We start from the raw sequence: 26,120 nt of genomic DNA, 5'->3' as shown, positions 1-26,120 counted from the left end.
CTACCTTTTTGTACGCCTTTTTTTTAAAAAAAATCGAGGCAAAAAGGCTTGCCTCATATATTAATTATAAGCAGAGAGCAGAGTTTGTTACAATAGACACCCCCCCCCCCCCCCCCCCCCCCCTACACGGCATGAAGGATTACTCACGTAAAATAATAGACCCTAATTTTTTTCTCCGGCGGTGACCCAAAGATTTACCTCGTTGGTAATGATAGTGAGCAAAATTGGCGGTGGGGCGCTCTTATGCCGGAAGACCCGAGCATTTCTTTCATTCCAGATGATCGAAGTCACAAGCATGGTCAGGGAGGCCATCGCCTTTCTATCGGGGACTTCTGTGTCGGTCACACTTACCCACCAAGTTTTGACGGAAACATTCAAATGCCACAAGGAGGTGTCCATTTGCTCAACCCGTAACTTCTCAATGACCATCTTCCAAAGCCGAATGGTGTAGCGGCACTTGAAGAAAAGGTGGGGTCCGCTCTCTTGCTCCCTTTTGCAAAGAGGACAAAGACCACAATTTGGACATCCCTGCTTGGTAAGCCTGTCGGCTGTCCAGATTCTATCTTGGGTATCCAACCAAGCAAAGAACTTTGCCTTTGGCGACGTCCAGACCTTCCAAATCATGTGCTCCATGGGAGAGAGGACCAACCCAAGAAATTGTGCTTTATAGGCGGAGGCTGCAGTGTAGTGTCCATCGGCCTTGCGCTTCCATATAATAGTATCCTCGGCAAGCTCATCAAGATGGAAGTTACGTAGGAGCGTTCAAAGGGTGAAGAATTGCCGTATGTGCTCGATGGAGATGACCGTGGAGGGGTTGTTCTTGAGAATCCAAGCATAGTTTTTTAGGGCCTCCCGCACCTTCCAATTTTTTTCCTCATGGAAGCCTCAAAGATTAGGGGAGCAACATCCTTTGGTTTGGTTCCATGTAGCTAAGGGGAGTCCCAGAAAGGTGTTTTCGCCCCATTCCCGACGGTAATGGTGGTCGAGGCGTAGAAGAAGTATAGGCCCTCCTCGTCACATGGGTTGCCCAAACCGACCCACATTTTGTTTGGCTCCGTCCATTCGAACCATGGCCATCTCAATCGCATGGCGCGAGCAAACTTGTCGGTGTTGAGAACCCCAAGGCCACCATACTCCCGCGGGCGGCAAACGATCTTCCAATTTACTTTGCACTTTGCACCCGTGGTTCTATCTGTCCCAGGCCAAAGGAAAGCTCGTTCTATCTTGTTCACATTTTGCAAGGTGCTCTGTGGGACGACCAACGGAGTGATAAAGTAGACCGCGAGAGAGGAGATGACAGATTTTACTAGAGCTGTACGTCTAATGGTTGTTATGTTTTGCACTTCATAAGTAGCCAACTTGCTCGCAAACAAGAAATTGAAAGTCCGTCTTCTTTAGTTGCCAGACAGATAGGGGAAAACCCAAGTACGGCTTAAAAAAAGGGATCTTCCGATTTTCTATAGGTGGAAGATCCATTAGTCTCGCGTGAACTTTTTCCGACCAGTATGAAGTTGGCATTATTGTCTGGAGATGCCAGTTTGTTTAGATATTCAAGGCGGTCAGCTTACCGGAGCTCGTTTCGTGGACGAAGTAGAAGGCGGCATTTCAGCCATCCGTGGCTGGCACCATGTTGGATCTCGGGCGACCACACTCCGGGATGGTAAAAAAGCAGCAGCTGGTGCCACGACGCCGCAAAATGATTCGCCGTTGCGGTGGCACCCATCTCCCTCTCGCCCATGTCGCGCGCCGTGGCAGGGCATGCAAGGGGCCGGCACGGTGGCAGGACCGCTCCTTGCCGGCACGCCCGGCAGGAGCATGACCCAAACATGTAGGCACTGCTCCATAGTCATATCTAATTACATTGATCTAAGAGCATGGTTAATAATACAACCAATTGCTGGCTATAATGGCTATAAGATATTGCCATATTATTTGTAGCTAACACATAGTCACTCATACAACAAAGTTAGATAAGGTAGTTATAAGATTATTACTTCCTTCGTTTTTATTTGCTCCGCATGTTACATTTAACTGAGGTCAAACTTTGTAAAGTTTGATCAAGTTTATAGAAAACAATAAAAACATTTATTATAACAAATCTATATGATGTGAAAGTACATTCAATAATGAATCTATTTGTTATTGTATATGTTAATATTTTTGTATAGAAACTTTGTCAAAATTTATAAAGCTTGACTTTGATCAAAGCTAATACGTGAACTAAATAAAAACAAAGGGAATAGTACCTTTTCTCATCTTCTCTCTATCTCTTTCTTCATATTTATTGCATCTGTATAGAAGTACGCATATAGTCAGGCTCTTGCATGAAAACCCATCCCCTTAGGCAAAATTGCATGTCACCGTCCTTCACATAGGCAAAATTACCATACAAACGGGCTATAAGTCTGCTATTGTACTTGGTCTAACTATCCGACGGAATGCACGCTAGAGTGGGCGAATTTTGTTGCCAATTTTGGTTTCTGAAATAATCGTCCAAAGAAAAATGAACGAACGCATGTGCTTCACCAGCAAAATCAAGCCGGACCTAAAAGGTTTATCCACCCTCTCTGTAGATTTAGGCACCAGTCCCACGTGGTAGACGACATGTACGTACACCGGTAGGCTCGTGTCTACACTCCACGGTGCTATCTACTCTCGCGCTAGCCACTAGCCACTCTACCGTGGTACCAACAGAAACAGTACGGACCAACGGACCTTCACTATACTGGGATCTACCACGGCACGGCGGCTGCTGCTGGGTTGAGCAGTCCAGGAGCCGAGGACACGGGCTGTTTTCTCCACACTCCTTCCTCGTGTTTCACCTTTGCACCGGATCAACCATGGTCATTTTTCTTTTCGAAAAGGATCAATCATGGTCATGCTTTCTAGAATTCTAGTACAGCTGCAAACTGTGGAATCGATGTGGACCGAGCTCTCTTGCAGCGTCTCGGGCGGCTGAACCCGGCCGGCCAGCTAAAGCTGCCACACTGATCATCAATGGTGAACAGGCCGACCCTTGGAGCTAGCAGGCGACGTGGTCAGTCGGTCAGCCCCATGTCTGCACGGGAAGCACAACAACTTAGTCGATGGAGACTGCCGCAGACCATCTGCTTGAGCACAACATGTCACATATCCCACATATATCGGTATGGAGAAAAACAAACACCAATTACAACTTTTCTCGAGTATGTATGTCTGGGAAATGGATCTCAGATGTGTATGTATACGTGCTATGGATAGATGCTACGTGGATCATAAATTCCCAATTGAGGTTTAGCTATGCCATTTATAGATTCCATTTCAGATTTGCAATTGGGCAAGGAGGCACTACTAGAAAAAGGCTAATTAGTGGCACACCTATTTTTGCCATTAATGACGCACTATAAATGCGCCACTAGTAACAAATAGTAATGGCGGGTCACTATGGCTTAATCTCGGATCAATATGCTTAATCTCAAATCAAATCGCATCTGAGCACGCTTAACTTCGCAGTTCTATCCAATCCCAGCACCAACTCACTTAACAGGTACTTGTTAATATATCTATCATATCAATTATATTAACCTTGTTGATGTCTAGGACTTTGTTCATGTTCATAAGTGTGATGAAATTTTGAAAAAAATATTTCAAACTTCCTGGTCATATTATGTATCATATTTTGAAAAAAAATCAAAAATAAAATAAAATTTGGAACCAATTTTTTTCTGTTACTAGTGGTGCACCTAGCAAATGGTGCGCCACTACTAAGTTTGAATTTTTTTCATCCCCCCCTCTAGATCTTAAAAGCCACGTATCTTTCATTTTGTTAGGTTTTTGGGGATTCTGAAATTCAGATGTAACTTTTTGAGTAGATGATTTTTCATATAAAAAAACTTTTTAATCCAAGTTCGTATGCATAAGCTATGCCCATTTTACTAAATCCAGAGAGATTTTGCAAATAAAGTCGAAATTCATATTTGTAAATTTTCCCAACAACTAGACCACATATCACATGGGAAACTTATTTTCTTTTATTTTTTATATTTCCATCATTTTCTTTTATTTTTTCTAAAACTAAAAAGTCGGTGGGGGGTGCAAAGAATGTTAGTAATGACGCACCACCTAACAATACGCCATTAGTAACCCTGGTTAATAATGGTGCACCTGTTACGTGGTGCGCCATTACTAGTTTTGCAAAAAATAAAATAAATAATAATTGTTAGTAGTGGCGCACCGTGGTTGTGGTGCGCCATTACTAGTTTTGAAAAAAAAAATAAAAAAATGTTAGTAATGGCGCACAGAGTGTGTGGTGCGCCATTAGTAGTTAAAACTAGTAATGGCGCACTATGACCTGGTGCGCCATTACTAGTTTTGGAAAAAAATTATTAGTAGTGCCGCACCGTGAGTGTGGTGTGTCATTAGTGATATGGACATTAATGATGTACCTACACATGGTGCGTCATTGCTATATAGCAGTGGCGCATCACATATGTGGTGCGTCATTAATGTCCATATTAGCTATAGCCCTTTTCCTAGTAGTGGGGAGCTCATCTACCTATGCATTAATCTCCGAGAACTTCCGAAGGGGCAGCCTATCGTCCCTAGTAGGCTAGTGGCGATGAACATGAGTGGATTGGATGCACGGAGCGACACATTAAGACGGCGTGGGGTGGTATTGGACGAGAGGTAGGAGAAGCCATGATTTGGAGCAATGATTTGCTGAGAGTAGATTGAGAGTGAAATCATCTGGTTTGAATGTAGAGGAGATTCGTTCATAACTAGTAATTGCTAGCTCTAACGCAGATGATGGTATGGAGTGTCATATCACAAACAACATATGGTAAACCATCTGTTGCTATGTTGGGCGACATATCGAAAGGGGTGAAGCAATGTTGCATCTATCGGTTGGGACCAGGTGGGGTGAAGGGGAGGTGACATGAAGATCGCGAGCACTAACTAAACTTTAATGGTAAAGATAAAGACATCAGTAGATTTTTTGAAATCTTAAATTCCTACAATTTTCATCTATAATAACTCTAACTATTTTTAATTTTTTTTTGACAAATTCAATGCACGTGTCGAAGACTAGTAACGTGCACTTGCAAGTTGAATCTTTATGTGTTAGTAATGGCTAGTAACATGCGCCACCTACAAGCTGAATCTTTGTGCTTACTGCAAGAAATACACCACCGGTCGATTGTGAGTTAAGTATGAGATCTAGAGGCATTAAGTTGTGCACGTTTTTGTTTATTTTGAGTGGATTTGTGTACGTTGGTCCTATAAAAAATACCGAATCTCTCTATATAAAAACCAACCCGCGAATGGACTAACACACTCAAATCTTTAGTTGTCAACTAGAGAGTGGATAAGAGGATGTGGGAGTATAGCGTTGTCAGATACGGTCACTTTACTACGAATGGGATGCATCAGAAATTCGATTTGAACGACAGATGATGAGCGATCGAGTTTGCAAGTTTGAAATGTTACGATAAGTTATTTGGTTCCTCTGACAACATTTTGACCGTTCTTCTTCTTCATTTCCAGGAGGTCTTTCGTTCTAGACTTCTATTAGACTTATAGCCAGACAACATACTTTGTGTTGCGTTCTTTTAAGAGCGGAATTGTTTTCCCTTTTATTCTCCTTTTTCAATAGTACCATGTGCATCTAAGTGTAAGGCCACACCACAGTGGGATGTTGCAACACCACCACGTGTGCTCTGCCATAGTCATATGCTTTTTTGTGGTATTTAATTATAGAAATGTAAATCCACATTTTCACACCCATATCCTTTACCATTGATCCTGTACGTGTGGCACAAAACATGCACCTCTATATGTTTTTGATCAACCACGTAATTTGTAGATAACTCAACGACTCTTGTGCGACATAGCCCTGGACGATGACACACCACAAGTGTATGGGGTTTGATTATAGATTTTTTTTTGAAATTAAGAGTGTCAAATCCAACAAGGTGCGGATGATATTAGCTTGTGGAAAATAGTTAGCATCTATTGCGAACGTTGAATAAAGAGACGGTAGTATTTTTGATGGTTCAGATGATTACAAGAATGAAATCACAATAAGTAGACTCGAGGACGATGCCCCTTTATTGACGCATCGTAGTGCTTGAACCCTTCTCATTCAAGGTGGGCCCTTCTCCTGCGAAGGAACACTCCTAATATGGATGCCCCTCAACCATGCACCGCCGCCTCATGATACTTCTCCTGCCTGCCACCTCTCTCCTCCTTGTTGTATAATTATCCACTGATATGTCACTTGTGTTCTCCGACGTACTCAACTTCTTAAGGTATATTGTAACCCGATATTTTGCAAGTACACATGACTAGTTAACCTAAGATAAGTCAGAGAAAATACATATATTTTGTACAGATTGTTTTCAACTTTTTAGGGTTATAGGTTGCCCTGATTTCATTTCATTTAAACCATGCAGAGTTAGAGGAAAACAACACACATGGACGTAGCCAGGCCCCGGGCAATAAGGGACATGGTCTGGGGGCTGGGGCGTGGCTAGGAAGTCCTTTGTATACTGTAGACAAGTGTCACTGTAGCAGCCATAATTACTGTAGCTAAGAAGGTTGGCCCGGGGCGTGGCCCATACCTTGCTATTCCACTGACAACACACACAAGGACTATCTATTGTTCAGTTAACTTTCAAATAGTCATTTTTCAGTTGAGACCGTCTCGTCCTTTTTTCCTTGCACGTGATTGTCAGCGTTGATTTAGGAGGGAAAAAACTCAAAAGTCTAACAAACCGCAAAACAGGGGAAGTGTCTTACGACAACGTCTACTATCATATTTAAGTTTCATGCTCCGACATTCGAAACTTTCTATAGATGTATGCTTTGATGGTCATTAGAACTAATTGAGGGTGTGTTTGGTTGAAGGCCAGGTATGGATGGGTTCTCATCCTCCAATCTTTTTGGGTTGAGAACAGTCAAGCCATGTATTTGACTGTATGCAAGAGATGATTCATTTGAGATGAGACCACGGGCTAGAACCACAGCCTCTTCACATGGCCATCCATGCAAAGGGTGGCAGCTTCATCTGACGGATTTTAGCGGGTCCGGAATCTTTGAGGTATATTCTATATAGTTGACCGAGACAACACGTTAGCTTTGTAACCGAACACCAGAAAATGGACGATCCCAACCCGTCCCTCTCTCTCGTTTCAACTGAACACACCCCAAGGCCATGTCCAGCGCAGGTGCCTGTGCACCGGTGCTAGATGCGCCGCATCTCAAAAATTTTGTTACCTCCCAACGCAGAGTGCTTTTTACGGGGGTGCTAGCTGGGCTTTTTTTCTTCTTCTTTTGTCAATGAAGGCACTGGGTTGAAGCGTTCGTGGCTTGCAGGGAGCAGTTATTTCTCCAGGCACCGGCTAGCACCGGAAGCAAATCTTTGCTTCTGCCTGCCTTCCTAATCACGTGTGCAATCCAATCTTAGAAAAAACCCGGGGTTTTTTTTCCTCAGGCACCTCCTAAGCACTCGTGCAAGGGAGCACCTATAGGCCGCTCGCTGCGGCAAAGTGCTGGCACTTCGCACAGGAGCGGCTAGCGTGGGGCGGCCCATTTACAGTGGCACGCGGCGGCACGTTCCCGACATGAACAATCGCAAAAAAAAAAAAAAAATCACGCTAGCGCTGTAGCTCGAACACGAGGCTTCGCACAAATTCACTTACCGTGTAAACCACTGCGACACAGACCATCTCATGTCCAATTCGCAGTGCGACAGTTAAAGACGTAGACAACAGAGACTAAACTTAAACATTAATTCGCAAAAAATCCTACAGTCCATTTATTGGGTCGAATCAACGACCTCCTACAACTGAATTTTTCGAAATTATGAATATTTTCTTCAAAATAAAAACATTTTTCGAATTTTCGTACAATTTTTGTAAAACAGGAACATTTTAATGATGTGAACAAATTTGAAAAAAGGGAACATTTCTTGAATTTGTGAACATTATTTGAAGCTTCCAGAACATTTTTTGAATTTGTGAACAAAATTGAAAAACATGAACTATTATTGAATTTGTGAACAAATTAGGAAAGCTGGAACATTTTTTTCAATTCCCAAACATTTTTTGAATCTTGAGAACAAATTTGAAACACAGAACAATTTTGAAAAATCCTGAACAAATTTGGAAGCACAAACAATTTTTGAAAGTACGAACATTTTTTGAATTTTGAGAACATATTTTGAAACGAAGAACAATTTTGAAAAATTCGGAACAAATTTGGAAGCACGAACATTTTTTGAATGTGTGAACAAAACTTGAAATCCGGTCTGAATTTTGAAAGATTTGTCCCTTTTTGTGTAACGAGAACAGATTTTGAATTTTTAGAACATTTTTTGGAAACACAGACATAATTTAAATTTTTTGATTTAAAAAAAGATAAGAAAAGAAAAAGAAATAAAAAAGAAAATCGTAATTTTTTTGTAAAACCACGAACAAATTCTGAGAAAGAAAAATAAACTTGAAAAAGAAAATGAAACAAAAAACAAAAACAAAAAATATGAAAAAGAAATAGGAACGAAGAAAGAGAAATGAAAAAACAATAGAAAGCCGAAAAAGAACCAAAAGAAACGATACTGGCAAAAAACAGGTTCAGGGAACCTTCTAGAAAGTTCCCAAAACTGGTTGGACGCAATATGTATTAGTGGGCGGCCCAGGTTTGTCGCTCGCTGCGCTGCCCTGTGCGGTAGCCCGACATTTTGCCGCAGCGAGCGGCGAATAGGGATTTCCCTCGTGCAATCCAGTCTATAGAAAAAACTTGGTTTTTTTCTCAAGCACCTGCCGTTGTACAGGGCCTAAGGCCTTGTACAATGCTAGGTGTTTAAAAAAATAAATCAGGTTTTTTCTGAAGCACCGATGACTATTTCTACAGAAGAGACGCCTAAATAAGCATTTGCTTTGTATAAATAAGCACCGGTGTTTAAAAAAAATCTAATTTATTTTTCCAAACACCTGTCTTAAGCACCTTGCATTGTACAAGGCCTAAGAAAGCCTTCTGGCGCTCTCAAGCTGGAGTGACAATACGTGCAAATGCAACATGGCCAAGCCGCATGCATGCACGGAATAATTAGGTCGCTCCCATTAGAAGCAAATCGACCCTTGATCACGGCAAGCAGCACTAGCCATGCATCAATGCCGTCAAGTGGTGCGCGGTCCACATGCATGCCATCCTGCCGATCAATTCGGCACCCACACAGCTGGCACGTCCCACCCCACCCCGCGCTATAAAACGCTTCCCACTGAAATCATCACACCACACCGCACCACCCTGCCATGATCAACACACCACACACACCTGAACAACATTCTCCTCTCCTCTGCACACAAAGGAACGAGCAATATTCAGTATGGAGTGCATCGTGGAGCTGCAGCAGGAGCGGGAGCACTGCGTCACGGAGGTACCGGAGGTCGATGGCGCCGAGCTGCTCCTCGAGCTCCTGGACGCGTCGCTCGCCGCCGAGGAGGAGGAGGAGGCGGCGGCACTCGGCGGCAAGCACCACCAGCTCGGCTTCCCGGCCGAGGACGTCGGCGAAGGCTGGGTCGACGACGGCCTACAGGAGCTGAACTCGATCCACCCGCACCAGGAAGCGGGCTGCGAGGACTGCGGCCTCGACGGCATCGTAGTGTCCGGCTTCGACGGCTGCGGGTGCTCGCCGGGGCCGTACGTCCTGGACGACGTCGGCAACGCCGTGGGGTACTGGGCGGAGGAGATGGAGGGCGCCGGCTTTGGCTTCTTCAACGGCGACTGCGTGGGGGAGTGGTACTCGGACGGCATGGCCGTGGAGTGGGACGAAGGGAGAAGCTACTGCTCCTTCTACCCATCCTACGGCGCCGAGGCGTCCGCGGAGCAACCGTACATCAGTCCATTGTGGGAGTGAACGTAGTCTCTATCGTGACAAAAAAAAATCTAGTAGTCTGGCTAGAAGTGTGTGAGAGACTTTTTTTTTAGCTAGAAGTGTGTGAGAGACTTTTTTTTAGCTAGAAGTGCGTGTGAGCCCTTTTTTTTAGCTAGAAGAGTAGGAGTGTGTGTGAGCCTTTGTTTTTTGAGCCAAAAGTGTGTGAGCCTTTTTTATTGAGCCAAAAGTGTGTGTGAGCCGTGAACAGTGTCTCTATCTAGTAGATACCCGTGGGCCATGGTAGATTGGCCCGTGGGCTTTGCATGTCATGTCTGCATTTTGCGAATTTAGCACGACCTGAATTTGCTGAAGAGAGCATGAGGCCCTCAGGTTATCTGGGAAACAATGGCGTGCAGAGGGGCGCCGAGGATCTCCACATCCAACAGTTCGTGGTGGCATCAGATGCTAAACAGATCATCAGAGACATCGAGCAAGGCAACTATGGAAAACATGCAGTCATCATTAGAGAGATTAATGATCATAGTACTTCTTTTTCTTGTAAATTTATTTTTGAAGGTCGAGGTAGCAATGTAGAAGCTCATGGTTTAGCTAGATATGCTTTGAATTTAGTTTCTAGGCATCATGTGTGGTTTGGCCAACCACATGACGATAACGTTATCCCACATTTTGTGGACTTTGATTAATAAAATTAGGCCTTACCCCTAGGAAAAAGGTGGACTAATTTAGTTCTGCTTGCGACCGTGTCAGAGTTATTTAATACTCCCTTTATAAGAAATATAAGAGCGTTTAGACAAATAAAGTACAGAGGGAGTAGATTGCTTATATCTGAAATGAGTATGAAACTGTTGATTGGTTGCTTATTTGTTTGCAGTTGGCAGTTCTGTTATTTTCTTGGGCATGATTTTTTTCGAAACGGAGGCAAAAGATTTGCCCTATCCATTAAATAAGGAAAGAATAGAGTTTAGAGTGTTTTACAAACACCCATAAAAGGCATGACAATTACTCACCTGGCAACAAATTCCCTAGTTTCTTAGCACCCATGGTAACCCAAAGCTTGGCCTCCTCCAAGATGATGTTAAGGAGAATAGGCGGTGGCATGCTTTTGTGACGAAACACTAGCATTTCTTTCATTTCAAATGGTCAAAGAGACAAGCATGGTAAGGGAGGCCATGGCAATGCCAAATAGGATTGCTATTGTCGGTTCTCTTGTCCCACTACTCGTTGACGGTTTCGTCAAGGTGCCACGTAGAGATATCCATGTGATATAAGCCACCCTTCTCGATGATGGCCCTCCAAAAGCCTAATCGTGTAGCAGCACTTGAAAAAAAGGTGAGCACCTGTTTCTCGCTCCCTCTTGCAAAGAGGGCAAAGGTCACAATTTGGCCACCCGTGCCTCTCCAAGCGATCGGCGATTCAAATCCTATCTTGCAATGCCAACCCAAGCAAAGAATTTAACCTTGGGAGGAGCCCAAACCTTCCAAACATGCAGTCAATGGGAGAGAGGGTCAAGCCAAGGAATTGATCCTTGAATGCGGTGGCTGCCGTGTAAATTCCATCATTCGCATGTTTCCAAACAATTTCATCTTCGACTTGTTCATCAAGGTGGAAGTTATGCACAAGCATCCAAAGAGTGAAAAATTCCCGAATGTGGTCACCAGAGATAGCGGTGTTGTGGGAGATTTTGAGGATCCATTCATTCCCTCTAAAAGCCTCGTGCACCTTTCAATTCTTCCGTCTCGATGCCTCGTAGATTAGCTGCGCAATACCCTTGGGCTTGCGCCCAAGAAGCCAAGGGGCGTCCCAAAACGGCGTTCTTGCGCCATCACCCACGGTGATAGTGGTAGAGGCATAGAAAAACTCTAGGTCATCCTCGGTGCACGGGTTGCCAAAACACACCCAAAGTTTGTGGGGCTCCGTCCATTCATACCAAAGGCAACGTAGGCGCAAAGCACGTGCAAACTTGTCTGTATTGAGCACTCCTAAACCACTGTACTCCTTTGGTCTGCACACCACTTTCTAATTAACCTTGCAATTGGCTCCTGTTGTTTTATCCGTGTCGGACCAAAGGAAAGCCCTTTCAATTTTGTTTAGGTTATGAAGTGAGCTAGGCGGCACGATGAGAGGCACAATGAGAGGTGTGATAGAGTACACCGCTTGAGAGGAGATAACTGTCTTGACGAGGGCCACTACAAAGATAGGGCTGTGCACCAAATCATCGAATGGAAACTGTGAAGGTTGGAACCGCGGGGGGGGGGGGGGGGGGGGGGGGGGGGGGGGGGGGGGGGGGGGGGGGGGGGGTAACTGTAAGTTTCATCGGCCCTCCAACCACATGGAACAAGTAAAAAGTTACAAAGTTAAGTGAAGCATCGTGACAAAAGGATAAAGCTAGTACAAAAAGAAGCATAAGCCCACATATACATTTACTGAGAAACAAAGGATTCAGAAGAATACATACAACAGTTCTGCTAAATCAGTACGAGGATACAAAGCAAGAGTTGTGCTTAGGTGGTTTCCCAAAAAACTTTCCTAAAAGATGATGGCTCCAAAACTAAACTGAAAACGGATCTACGTACACAAGATGCAATGCTACACACGGAATTTACAACGGAGGCACACTTCAGTTTTTTCTTCACAGTAAAAAACCCAAAACTGAAATCGATATGCAAAGAATGATACACAGGTCAATGGACAAGAAAAAAGAAGAACAAGAGAAAAAAAAAAGGCATGGACGGTTTCATTCATGCATTTCATGATGCCATGTTTCCCTTCCAGGTCAATGATGCAGCGGCGGGCTGCGCGGAAGGGACATGCGATGATCGCTCAGCTCATGAGCTCCTTCTCCGCGCGCACCGGGGGCGGCCCGCCGTGGTCGGAGGCCGCGCCCGCACCGGACGACATCCTGAGGTTCTGCTGCTGGTACACCTGCCGCAGCCTCTCGATCTCCTCCTTCAGCGCCTCTTGATGAGCTGCAGATCAAGACGATTTTGGTTATTCCTGACGAGTCATGCAGGATGGAATTGTGAGTTTTCTGACGGAGTAGGAAGGAGTACTGACCGTCCTTGAAAAGCTTGTCCTGCGCCAGAGCTGCGATCCGCTGCTTGAGGTGGCTGTTGCCGACGGTGAGGATCGTCCGCTGCTGATCCAGAAACGCCACCCGGGGAGACAGCACGGACACCTCGTTCTGCAGATCAAACCATCGAAACGTCACGTGAGATTACTTCAGATGACGCTAGTAGCTAGAGTAGTTAATTAGTTTTGACTGAAGACTTGTCAGATTAACTCCTGGGTTTGCCCCAAACATCCTCTCTTCTCTTTTTGTGATGTCTCCATGTGCACACCCAGCTTGTGATAGAATACACACACATACACAGCATATGCCCTTAACGTGCGGCGCATGCAAGTGGGTACAGTAGGGTTGTTAAATGATACCAGTGCACTAGCGCTCACATCATTGCTTAAGACAATAATCAGATGTGGCACCACTCACTACTGGGTGGGGCCGGGAGGCGCCTGCGCCTGCATGTGCCGTACCACTCACTGGCCGTGTAATTGGAGCGGGAGAGGAGAGGGACCGCCACTCCGTGAGATGCGAGCACGCAGCGCCATGTGCATTTGGATCACGCGAGCCACCTTGGTTGGTAGGTACCGTACATCGCTGTGCGTACGCACGAGAGGGGAGCCTACTGATGATCGATCTCATTCATGATCCCACCCCACCCCACATGGGTTCTCCCCAACATCATTTTGCTACCTTGCGTGCCAGCCAGCCTGCACCTTCGATCTAACCCTCTAGTGCACGCGGCGATTGATACGTTTTGTGTCATTGTGTGTGCACGAGCGAAAACATCTGTATATGGGTACGTCGTGGCATGTCGTGCGTACACGCCAAATTAATGGGTACGCACGTATACATCGCCCTGCCCTGCGAGCGCGAGCGACGTGCACATTTTGTGACACAAAACCACACAAGGTCGAGTGTGCGCTAGCTCTTGCGCATGCATGCACGCATGACAAGAGCGTACATGAGCTGCATGCATGCCGAAATTGTGCTTATGCCTTATGGCCGTGTCTACGGAATTTCCTTAGCATCACGTAGCTAGCGTACATAATCTATGATCTACTGCTACTCAGTTTTCTACTCTGCTTTCTTGCAAAGGGGTGTTGGGCGACAAAATTAAAGGTCGGAGGCATGCATGAAGTAGAGTGAGTGGCGTACGTGTTGTCAGCTTTTTAAGTATAGCTCCTAGAACTGAGATCCATATATTTCGACTAGCCAACTCTTTTTTTGAGACATTTTGGACTAGCTAACTAGAATTGAGTAGCACTAGCTCGCCCTTTATTAAGCTCAGAAGTTATGAGTTTTGCACGTACTAGCTCATTAGACTGTTCTTAGCGAAGCAATTACTACTAAGCTAGCAGCAGGTGAGAGTATATGTACCTGCAGCGTTGTGACGCACCGCTCGAGCTCGGAGATGTACTGCAGCTTCCTCACCCGAGATCTCTGAGCCGACTGACGATTAGCCAGTATCCTGGAAACACATAATTCGGTCGGTCCATGGAGATCGAGCTTGACAATCAACACATTAATCAAGGAATCGCATCCATGCATGCATGCATTGGCATTGCGTGCGCACCTCTTGACCCTCTTGGGGTCGCGGATCGTCTCCGTGGACGAGGTCGGCGTGGCATGCCCCGGCCCCGGCTCCTCCGGGTTAGCATCGTCGTTGTGCCCGTCGTCGTACCGGTCCTTGCCATGCTTGTCGCCGTCGCTGTCGCTGGTGCCGTTCTCGGACCCCGGGGCCGTGGACCCGCCCTCGTCGGGGAACATGGACATGAGCTGGTCGTCGTCGAGCCTGTCGAAGTCGCCGGCCCCGCCGCAGCCCCCCGGCGCCATCTCCACGAAGGCCACCGAGTCGCTGAGCGACCTGCGGTGCGCGCCCCGGCGCGCCGCCGCGAACTCGGCGAACTCGTCCGCCCACACCGCGGCGGGCGCGTGGCCGTGGTGCTCCACGCCGGCGCCGGGCCAGTGGTGCGCCCCGGTCGGGATCTTGGGCGGGAGCTGCGCCATTATGCCCGAGAGGAACCCGGCAATGCGCAACAGCTAGCTAGCCGCTACCTCTCCTAGCCACGCCAAAGCTAGCTAGAGTTGCGTAATGCGGTGTGCCGGCGCGCGTAGAGCTTTGTTTTATACTGGCCGAGGCTGGCATAGAGAGTAGCCTTGGCTGCTACACTTGCTGCGCCTTGTTGAGATGGGGGATGGAGATTGATGGGAATTGGAATCGGGGAGTCACATGGGACGAGACTTTTGGAACATGAGGACAGCCTGAGCCAGCTAGCTCGGCCGGAGGGGGTGGTGGTGGTGCGCGCGGGAAGGAAGGAAGGGAGGATGGATGGATGGATCGTCGAAGATGGTGGGGATGGACGGTTTTAAGCGGGGCGGTTTTTAGTAGGTGGGCAGGAATCCCCATCCACGTGCCGCTGTCGGTCTATCCACCCGTCCGTCCGTCCATGGATCTCATTCTCCCATCATTGCCTCTTGCTAGCTCGCTGCCTGTGCATATATGGCGAGAGCTGCAAGTAGCCGTCGCTGTCGCCTAAAACGGGCCGGATGTCAGCAGCGGCTAGATCTGATCTGCTGCGTGCGTGCTTTGAATTAATGGCCATGCAGCTGCTGATCATTACGATTACGAGCGGGAGAAATTGACCATTCTTCTCATTCGTTCGTTCGTCCATGGCTAGTACGTACGTGGTTTCAGACTCCATTGGCATGGCTCGACCGTGTCAGACATGGGAATGGATGGAAAGGAAGAGGCAGGAAAGCGTGTCAGCCTGCTGTCAGGTTGGTTTGCACCGGAAAGCTGCGTGCGCGCGTATCATTTGGTCAGAAAACGGGCATGTTCGCAAATCCTCGGGATCAGAGATCTCACCCCGTCTAATTCTAGTTCCATGTTACGCGGGAATCTTCTGTCCTCTCTTTATCACGACACCTTCTACCACCCTTCCTCTTTGTTGATAATATACTACTACTCCAAAGAAGTCCAGTGACTTCTTTACGCAAGTAACCTGCTCTGTCTGTAAGGATGTTGCGCTGCATATCTCTGGTCTTGCAAACGAAAGGCAGGATCGATCGACCTCCGTGCTGATGAAATGTTTAAACAGCAGGAAGAACAAGTAGGCACGCATTTGAGATGTGCTAATCAAGTGATCTCCATTCTTCACTGACCTCGATGCACTTGTTTCTAATTGAGTACCAACCGTTGTGCTATGACAGGAAAGGTCTCGGGTAGACCGGCTGGGGTGGAAGCGGTGTTGGAGGCTGTTGGCTAGGCCGAACCATTCTGAGGGTTCGGTGGAACGGTCGTCCTCAAACGTCGTTTATTTTTTTGAAGGCATTTCGGAAGATGTTGCCTTCGATCTTCCCAGAAAGAGGACATGTTAGGTGCCAGTTTGTGGTTCTCGGCATAGTTTTTCTCATAAACCGGGAACCTCTGTCTTTGCATTTTCTCTGTTAAAGTAATTGGCAGAGCTCCTGCCATGCACGTCAGTATAATAATAATATATTGGTGTCTGGTTTGTGTCCAATTCTTCTATACGATGTTTTTTTACTATGTGTAGGAATTTGGTAATTGTTTGGACGTTTGTCAAATTTTTTGATATGCATGTTTCCAATATAATACTCTGTACCAAAATATAAGACTTTTTAAGGCTAAACTAGCATACACAAACATCTTGGATTTTGATACTAAGGGAGTATATTTCTTGTGACTATTACCAAAAATATAAATAACTGAAATATTGTCGCACAATAACTACAAACTTGTAAAGTTCACCCAAATTTGAAATTTGTGAGAAGATGTAAGGTTGGTTTGGGCACAAACAAATGCAACACAAACATGACGACATGCCCAACCCAATGGTCCCTTTTTTGTTTTTCCTTTTGTTTATTTCTCATTCACCTTTGTTTTTGTTATTTTAGTTTTCTTTTCAAGAAATGCAAAAAAAGTGAAGTTCAAAAACCAATCACATTTAAAAAAACATTTAATTATCCAAATTTATTAAGAAATATCCACAAATTTCAAAAATGGTCGTGCCTTTCGCAAAACTGTGTAAGCTTTTAAACAAAATGCAGATTTTTTACTTTTAAAAAAATAAATGTTTTACATGTTTTTTATGGAAAACGGAAAAATCATAAGAATTTTTTGGTATATAAGTTTAGAAATATTTCAACATGTAAAAAATAGTAAAACTAAAACAAAAAATAAAAAACAATGAAGGAAACAATCAATTGAATATTACGGACGAACTAACAATTACTGTGCCTGACCACTACAGACCTTTGTTTAAGGTGAGACTTTCACCTGCCTCAGAGTAAGCGCGGCGCGGCTGAAGGGAGTTCCTATTTGGCGCGTGACGCGCTGGCGAACATGCCAGCGCACAGCCCCCCTCTTCCGCTCCCAGCGTCCTTATTGGCTCGCCCATGAGCGGGGATGGCTGCCTCAGTTTTTAATTTTGTTTTCTTTTAGTTTTTTCTGTTTCTATTTTTTTTCTTTAATGTAATTCAGAATTTTAAAAAGTCCAAAATTTCATAAAAAATAATTTGAAAAAACAAATGTTCCAGAAAATCATAAAATGTTCGTCGCTTAAAAAAATGTTTGTGTATTGAAAAAATGTTCGTAAATTCAAAATCTATTCATGAATTTGAAAAAACGTTCAACGATTCAAAAAATGTTCACTGAATCAAAAAATATTTGTGATTTCAAAAATAAATGTTTGCTTATTCAAAAGTTGCTCCCAAATTAAAAAAATATTCACCCATGCAAAGAACTTGTTCACGAGTTCCAAACAAATGTACACAATTTCAAAAAAATGTTCAAGAATTCAAAATGTTCACAATTTAGAAAAATATTCACAAATATTAAAAAAATGTTTGCATATTCAGAAATTTGATGCTTTTTTTTGAATTTGATGAAAAAAATTGAATCGAATATTGCCTTCAATCTTCTCGGGGAGAGGGCATGTTTGGCGCCAGTGGTCTGCTTGTGGTTTTTGGCAAGGTTTTTCATAAACAGGGAAATTCTGTATTTGTTTTTCCTCTCTTAAAGAAATTGGCAGAGCTCCTGCCATGCACGTCAGAATAATAATAATACACTGGTGTTTAGTTTGTGCCCAATTCTTCTATACAATGTTTTTTTACTGTTTGTTGGAATTTGGTAATTATTTGGACATTTATCATTTTTTTTGATATGCCTATTTCCAATATAATACTCTGTACCAAAATATAAGATCTTTTGAAGCTAAACAAGCATGCAAAAACGTGTTAGATTTTGATACGCAGGGGGTATAATTTTTTGTTAATGTTACAAAAATTATAAATAACTAAAATATTGTTGCTAAAAAACTACAAACTTGTAAAATTCATGAAAATATGAAATTTCGCCTGTATTTTTTCTAAGTTTTTTTTAGAAGATGTAAGGTTGGTTTGGGCACATACAAATGCAACACAGACATGACCATGGGCCCGAAGTAAAAATAAACATGGCGACATGCCCAACCCAATGATCCTTTTTTTTTGGTTTTCCTTTTGTCTACTTCTCATTTACCTTCCTTTCTGTTCTTTTAGTTTTTCTTTCCAACAAATTGCAAATAAGTTGAAGTTCAAAAACCATTCACATTTTAAAAAACATTGAATATCCTAATTTATTAAGAAATATCCATAAATTTCAAAAAATAGTTGTCTTTTGCAAAAAATGTGTAAGTTTTCAACAAATGCAGTTTTTTACTTTAAAAAATAGATATTTACATGTTTTTAATGGAAACGGGAAAATCAGAAGAAATTTTTTGTATTTCAATTTAGAAAAATTTCAATATATAAATAAGTGCTGGAAAATAAAAATAAAAAACAACAAACAAAACGAGCAATATAATGTTACGGACGAACTAACAGCTACTGTACCCGCACACTACAGAAATTCGTTTAAGGCGAGGCTTTCATCTGTCTCGCAGTAAGCGGGGTGGGGCTGAAGGGAGCTCCTATTTGGTGTGTGGCGTGCCGGTTAACGAGCGTTTTTTTGGGAGCATCGCAACGATCAATGTCACTTGGCACACTTTTAGTCATTTGCCACGTTTCGCACTTTGGGTACTCCTTTTGGATTTTATTTTTTATTTTTCCACACGTGTTTTCGGCTATTTAAATGTTTTTTTGGGGTTTTTTCCGACATTTTGGTTTTTCACCGGTCTTCCTTAGTTTTTTCACAATTTTTTTTTTCAAAATTTCTTTCTCTGCGAAAAAATGTGTTTTCTTTTTTTTCCCTTTCACGAGAGTCACAATTTTGTTTTCGCGAGAGGCACGGTTTTGCTTTCGCGAGAGTCACGGCCATGCCTCTCGGAAACGAAAAAAAACGAGTTTTCTGGTTTTTTCTTTCACGAGAGTTACGGTTTTGCTTCTGCGAGAGGCACGGTTGTGCTTTCGCAAGATTCATGGCCATGCCTCTCGAAAACGAAAAAAACACGTTTTTGTTTTTTTTTCTTTCGCGAGAGTCACGGTCTTGTTTCCGCGAGAGGCACAGTTGTGCTTTTGCGAGAGTCACGGCCGTGCCTCTCGGAAACGGAAAAAACGCATTTTCTATTTTTTTCCTTCGCGAGAGTCACCTTTTTGCTTTCGCGAAAGGCATGGGTGTGCTTTCGCGAGAGTCACGGCCGTGCCTCCTCGGAAACGAAAAAAAACACGTTTTCCCTTTTTTTTTCTTCCGCGAGAGTCATGGTTTTCCTTCCATGAGAGGTACGGTTTGTGATTTCGTGAGAGGCACGGGCGTGCCACTTTCAGAAAGGGAAAAAACCTGTGCTCCCGGTTTGGTTTTTTCGTCTGGTTTTTTTCGGCCGGTTTTTCCATGAAAAAAAGTTCGTCAAAACCTATCAACATGAGATCTAGTTTTGAAGATCTCGACGCGAGGAATCCAACGGTGAAAACGTTTGAGATTTGGACGCACGGTTTGAGAGATAAAACATTTTGAATAAACGGATCTACGAAAAAAATAGAAAACTCCCAGATTGCGACAAGTGACGCGTTGCATGTGCGCCACTTGTCGCAACCTGGAGAGTTGAAGTGATCTTTGCAACGAGTACTCCTCAACTAATGATTTCGACATGTTAGCGCACAACCCCCTCCTCCCCTCCCGCGCGCCCCTATTTGGCTTGGCCCATGAGCGGGGATGGACGCCGCAGTTTTAAATTTTGCTTTGTTTTGTTTTTTTGTTGTTTTTGTTGTTTTGTTTTTATTTTATCTTATTTAAAGTAATTTCGAATTTTAAATAGTCCCATATGTCATAAAAAATAATTTTGGAAAACAAATGTTCCAGAAAATTATCAAATGTTTGTGGTTTAAAAAAATGTTCGTAAATTAATAATCTATTCATGAATTTGAAAAATATTTCGTCAATTCAAAGTTGTTCTCTGATTCAAAAAATGTTTGTGTATTCAAAATTGCTCCCAAATTTCAAAAAATGCTTGCCCATGCAAAGAACTTGTTCACGCGTTCCAAAAAATGTACACAATTTTTAAAAATGTTCACGAATTCAAAAAATGTTCATGATTGAGAAATAATGTTCATGAATATTTACAAAAAAAATTATATTCAGAAATATGATGATTGTTCTTTTGAATTTGATGAAAAAAAATTGAATCGAATATTGCCTTTGATCTTCCCGGGAAGAGGAATATTAGGTGCTAGCGGTCTGCTCATGGTTTTCGGCCCAGTTTTTCATAAATAGGGCAATTCTGTATTTGCTTTTCCTCTCTTAAAGAAATTGGCAAAGCTCCTGCCATGCATGTCAGAAAAATAATAACACAATGGTGTTTGGTTTGTGCCCAATTCTTCTATACAATGTTTTTTTGACTGTTTGTAAGAATTCTTTAATTGTTTGGACGCTTGTCAATTTTTTGATATACCTATTTCCAATATAATTACTCTGTACCAAAATATAAAATCTTTTTAGGCTAAACAAGCATACAAAAACGTGTAAGATTTTGATACCAAAAATATAAATAACTAAAATATTGTTGCTCAAAAACTACAAACTTGTAAAATTCATCAAAATTTGAAATTTTGCCTGGAGTTTTTCTAAGTTTTTTTAGAAGATGTAAGGTTGGTTTGGGCACACACAAATGCAACACAGACGTGACGATGGGCCCGAAGTAAAAAATAAACATGACGACATGCCAAACCCAATGGTCCCTTTTTTGTTTTTTCCTTTTGTTTATTTCTCATTTACCTTTGTTTTTATGGTGAATACGCGAGGGGGCTGGCTCTTCGCTGACCTCCCTAGCCGCGCCCCTCACAGGCGCGCCACGACGAGTAACCGCGGCTGCGAGCCACGTTCCCACGCCTCACGTTTAATGCGCGGATTGGACGTGTGTCGACGGAAACCACCATGATTACAGATTACAGCTGAAAGATTATGGCAGTTGTTTCTCGCCACGTGTGTTCGTGCATGTTTTTGGGCCTAGCCCAACGACGCCTCCAGGTCTGTATGTAGGCATGTCCATCCGGAGCGGTTGCACAGGGCCTCCAATTTTGAGGGGCCCTAGAATCAGCGATAAAAGAAAAGAATCAGCGATTACTAGTACTAGTCAATTGTTTTGGCACTAATTAATGCGGTTTTATATAAGTTTAAATGAAAAAGGACTCGCCCTGAACATCGGAAACGCCTCCAGGCCAACCTCACGTCTCTCTTTCTCTCTCTCTATTTGTGTTTCTCATTTTCACTGCACGTTGAGCGATTCGACCCCATGCATTGCCACACATCATGGTCTCCAACCTCTCCCCTCTAATTAGTTTCTTGTAGACATTTTTTTGTTCTTTTTGTTTTTTTATTATTATTTTCATTTTGGCAACAAGTAAAGTCCTTTTTGGTGATGATAAAATGTGAATTCTTTTAAAAATACTCTATCATCCGAATAGTTAATACAAAAAAAGTTCAATTAATATTTTTACATATAGAACCTAAATTTAATTTCGCACCGGGCCCCGGATTTGAAAGGTACGGCCCTGGACGCCTCGGATGCGCGTGTGACCCAGGCCCGGGGGCTCCTGCGGTGGACTAAGAATGGAGGCCCTTAGCGCCCAGACTTATGAACGGACAGTAGCATCATTCCCGGCAAGGGGCCTTCGCGGGAACCTACTCAAGCTCAAGAAGCAGCTCTTCGAGAGATCAAGGAACGCATCAAGAAGACCAAGACAACTTATAGAAATGAAGTACTGAAAGCAGGCTCTTGCCGGCAAGGCAAGACTGGCAAGACGAAGGCCCAGTAAGCCCCGCGGGAGGCGGATCCCCGTCAATTGCCAGCGCTCTACCTCACTGAAGGAAATATGCCCTAGAGGTAATAATAAAGTTGTTATTTTATATTTCCTTATTCATGATAAAGGTTTATTATTCATGCTAGAATTGTATTGATCGGAAAATTTAATACATGTGTGAATACATAAACAAATACCGTGTCCCTTCTAAGCCTCTACTAGACTAGCTCATTGATCAAAGATGGTTAAGGTTTCCTAACCATAGACATGTGATGTCATTTGATAACGGGATCACATCATTAGGGGAATGATGTGATGGACAAGACCCATCCGTTAGCTTAGCATATTGACCATTCAGTTTATTGTTATTGCTTTCTTGTTGACAAATACATATTTCTTTGACTATGAGATTATGCAACTCCAGGATACCAGAGGAATAACTTGTGTGCTATCAAACATCACAACGTAACTTGGTGATCATAAAGATGCTCTACAGGTATCTTCGAAGGTGTTTGTTGAGTTGGCATAGATCGAGATTAGGATTTTTCACTCCTAGTATCAGAGAGGTATCTCTGGCCCCCATCGGTAATACACATCATAAGAAGCCTTGCAAGCAAAGTGACTAAAGAGTTAGTTGCAAGATGATGTATTATGGAACGAGTAAAGAGACTTGCCGGTAACGGGATTGAACTATGTATGAAGATACCGACGATCAAATCTCGGGCAAGTAACATACCGATAGACAAAGGGAATTACGTATGTTGTCATAACGGTTCGACCGATAAAGATCTTCGTAGAATATGTAGGAGCCAATATGGGCATCCAAGTTCCGCTATTGGTTATTGACTGGAGAGGTGTCTCAGTCATGTCTACATAGTTCTCAAACCCGTAGGGTCCGCACGCTTAACGTTCGTTGGTGATATAGTGTTATATGTTTGGTGACCGAATGTGTTCAGAGTCCCGGATAAGATCACGGACATGACGAGGAGTCTCAGAATGGTCGAGAGGTAAAGATTGGTATATAGGACGATGGAATTCGGACACTGGAAGTGTTTTGGAGTGCACCAAGTAGTCATTGGGTCGCCGGAAGGGGTTCCGGACACCCCCGGTAAGTGTATGGGCCTAATGGGCCAAAGGGGGGACAAACCAGCCCACTAGGGGGCTGGTGCACCCCTCTCCTTGGCAGGACGGCCCTAGGGGAAGGAAAGGGGAGGGGTTTCTCCTCCTGCCTTTTCCCTCCTCATGAGAGAAAGGAAAGGGGGGGGGCTCCTCCCCGTGCCTTCCTCCCGCACTCAAATATGGAAGGGGGCGCGTCTTGGGGAAGACCCCAAGTAGGATTCGGCCCTACTTGGGGCGCCCCTTGGCCTCTCGCCTCTCCCCCACCTATATATATGTGGGAGGGGGCGCCACACAGAACGACGACAATCTCTTAGCCGTGTGTGGCGCCCCCTCCACCGTTTACACCCTCGGTCATATTTTCGTAGTGCTTAGGTGAAGCCCTGCGGAGATAGCATCACCATCATTGTCACCACACCGTCATGCTGTCGTAACTCATCCACTACCTCGCCGTCTTGCTGGATCAAGAAGGCGTGGATGTCACCGAGCCGAACATGTGCTGAACATGGAGGTGCCGTACATTCGGTACTCGATCGGTTGGATTGCGAAGAAGTTCGACTACATCAACCACGTTACTAAACGCTTCCGCTTACGGTCTATGAGGGTACATAGACACACTCTCCCCTTTCGTTTCTATGCATCTCCTTGATAGATCTTGCGTGTGCATATAATTTTTTTTTGTTTTCCATGCAATGTTTCATCATGAGCCAGGTCTATGCGTAGATGATATGCATGAGTAGAACACAAAGGGTTGTGGGCGGTGATGGTCATACTGCTTACCACCAACGTCTTATTTTGATTCGGCGGTATTGTAAGATGAAGCGACATGGACCAACCTTACATGTCCACGTACATGAGACCGGTTCCACCGACAAACATGCAACTTGTTTTCCATAAAAGGTGGCTGGCGGGTGTCTGTTTCTCCTACTTTAGTTGAATCGAATTTGACTGCGGCCGGTCCTTGGAGAAGATTAAAACTGCAAACTTGATAAATCACCGTTGTGGTTTTTGCGTAGGTAAGAATGGTTCTTGCTAGAAGCCCATAGCAGCCACGTAAAACTTGCAACAACAAAGTAGAGGACGTCTAACTTGTTTTTGCAGTGCATGTTGTGATGTGATATGTCAAGACGTGATGTGATATATGTTGATGTATGAGATGATCATGTTTTGTAATATCGACAACTGGCAGGAGCCTTAGGGTTGTCTTTTTATTGTATGAAATGCAAGCGCCATGTAATTGCTTTACTTTATCGCTATGCATGTGTTAGCAATAGTTGTAGAAGCAATAGTTGGCGAGACGACCCCGACACAACGATGGAGGCCAAGGTGTCGAGCCGGTGACGATGGAGATCATGACGATACTTTGGAGATGGAGATCAAAAGAATAAGATGATGATGGCCATATCATGTCACATATTTTGATTGCATGTGATGTTTATCCTTTATGCATCTTATTTTCTTAGAACTGCGGTAGCATTATAAGAGGATCCCTTCACTAAATTTCAAGATAAAATTGTTCTCCCTGAGTATGCACCGTTGCTAAAGTTCGTCGAAACGAAGCACCTCGTGATGATGGGGTGTGATAGACTCTACATTTGCATACAACGGGTGTAAGACAGTTTTGCACATTCAAAATTCTTGGGTTAAACTTGACGAGCCTAGCATGTACAGACATGGTCTCGGAACACTGGAGACCAAAAGGTCGAACGTGAGTCATATAGTAGATATGATCAACATAGAGATGTTCACCATTGATGACTACCCCATCTCACGTGATGATCAGACATGGGTTAGTTGGTTTGGATCATGTATCACTTAGATAACTTGAGGGATGTTTATTTAAGTGGGAGTTCATTAGTAATTTGATTAACTAAACTTAATTTATCATGAATAGTCTTATAGTTTTGAATATCTATGTTGTAGATCAATGGCCCGAGCTATCGTTCCCCTGAATTTTAATGTGTTCCTAGAGAAAGCTAAGTTGAAAGATGATGGTAGCAACTGCATGGACTGGGTCCATAACTTGAGGACTATCCTCATTGCTGCATAGAAGAATTATGTCCTTGATGCACCGCCAGGTGACAGACCTGCTGCAGGAGCTGATGCAAATGTTATGAACGTCTGGAAAGCTCGATCTAATGACAACTCAGTAGTTCAGTGTGATATGCTTTACGACTTAGAACCGGGACTTCAAATATGTTTTGAACGTCATGGAGCATATGAGATGTTTCAAGAGTTGAAGTTAATATTTCAAGCAAATGCCCGGGTTGAGAGATATGAAGTCTCCAACAAGTTCTATAGCTGCAAGATGGAGGAGAACATTTCTGTGAGTGAACACATACTCAAAATGTCCGGGTATCATAATCACTTGACTCAGCTGGGAGTTGATCTTCCAGTTGATAGTGTTATTGACAGAGTTCTTCAATCACTGCCACCAAGCTACAAAGGCTTCGTGATGAACTATAATATGCAAGGGATGAATAAAACGATTCTTGAGCTCTTCGCAATGCTTAAGGCCGCGGAGGTAGAAATCAAGAAGGAGCATCAAGTGTTGATGGTTAACAAAATCACTAGTTTCAAGAAAAAGGGCAATGGAGAGAAAGGGAACTTCAAGAAGAATGGAAAGCAAGTTGCCACTCCCGGGAAGAAACCCAAAGCTGGACCTAAGCCTGAAACTGAGTGCTTCTACTACAAAGGAAGTGGTCACCAGAAGAAGAACTACCCCAAGTATTTGGCGGATAAGAAGGATGGCAAAGTGAACAAAGGTATATTTGATATACATGTAATCAATGTGTTCCTTACTAATGCTTGTAGTAGTGCCTGGGTATTTGATACTGG

The 26,120-nt window shown here is 43.7% G+C and overlaps 2 protein-coding genes across 2 annotated transcripts; one reads left to right on the top strand and one right to left on the bottom strand.

The window, feature by feature from the left end:
- The first annotated feature begins 9,263 nt into the window (after nucleotides 1-9,263).
- On the top strand, nucleotides 9,264-10,118 carry LOC125548635. Its single transcript, XM_048712200.1, has one exon. The coding sequence runs from the start codon at nucleotides 9,365-9,367 to the stop codon at nucleotides 9,893-9,895; it is 531 nt and encodes a 176-aa protein (XP_048568157.1). The 5' UTR covers nucleotides 9,264-9,364; the 3' UTR covers nucleotides 9,896-10,118.
- Nucleotides 10,119-12,263: 2,145 nt separating this feature from the next.
- On the bottom strand, nucleotides 12,264-15,262 carry LOC125544803 (basic leucine zipper 6-like). Its single transcript, XM_048708569.1, has 4 exons — nucleotides 14,509-15,262; nucleotides 14,313-14,403; nucleotides 12,929-13,055; nucleotides 12,264-12,840 (listed from the first exon to the last, which is right to left on the bottom strand). The coding sequence occupies exons 1-4, from the start codon at nucleotides 14,940-14,942 to the stop codon at nucleotides 12,695-12,697; spliced, it is 798 nt and encodes a 265-aa protein (XP_048564526.1). The 5' UTR covers nucleotides 14,943-15,262; the 3' UTR covers nucleotides 12,264-12,694.
- Nucleotides 15,263-26,120: the final 10,858 nt, after the last annotated feature.

The sequence above is a fragment of the Triticum urartu genome, chromosome 3, assembly GCF_003073215.2.
Source record: "Triticum urartu cultivar G1812 chromosome 3, Tu2.1, whole genome shotgun sequence".
NCBI classification, from domain to species: Eukaryota; Viridiplantae; Streptophyta; class Magnoliopsida; order Poales; family Poaceae; genus Triticum; species Triticum urartu.
Note: the sequence above shows the minus strand (reverse complement) of the source record. Positions and strands in the feature narration are given on the sequence as shown.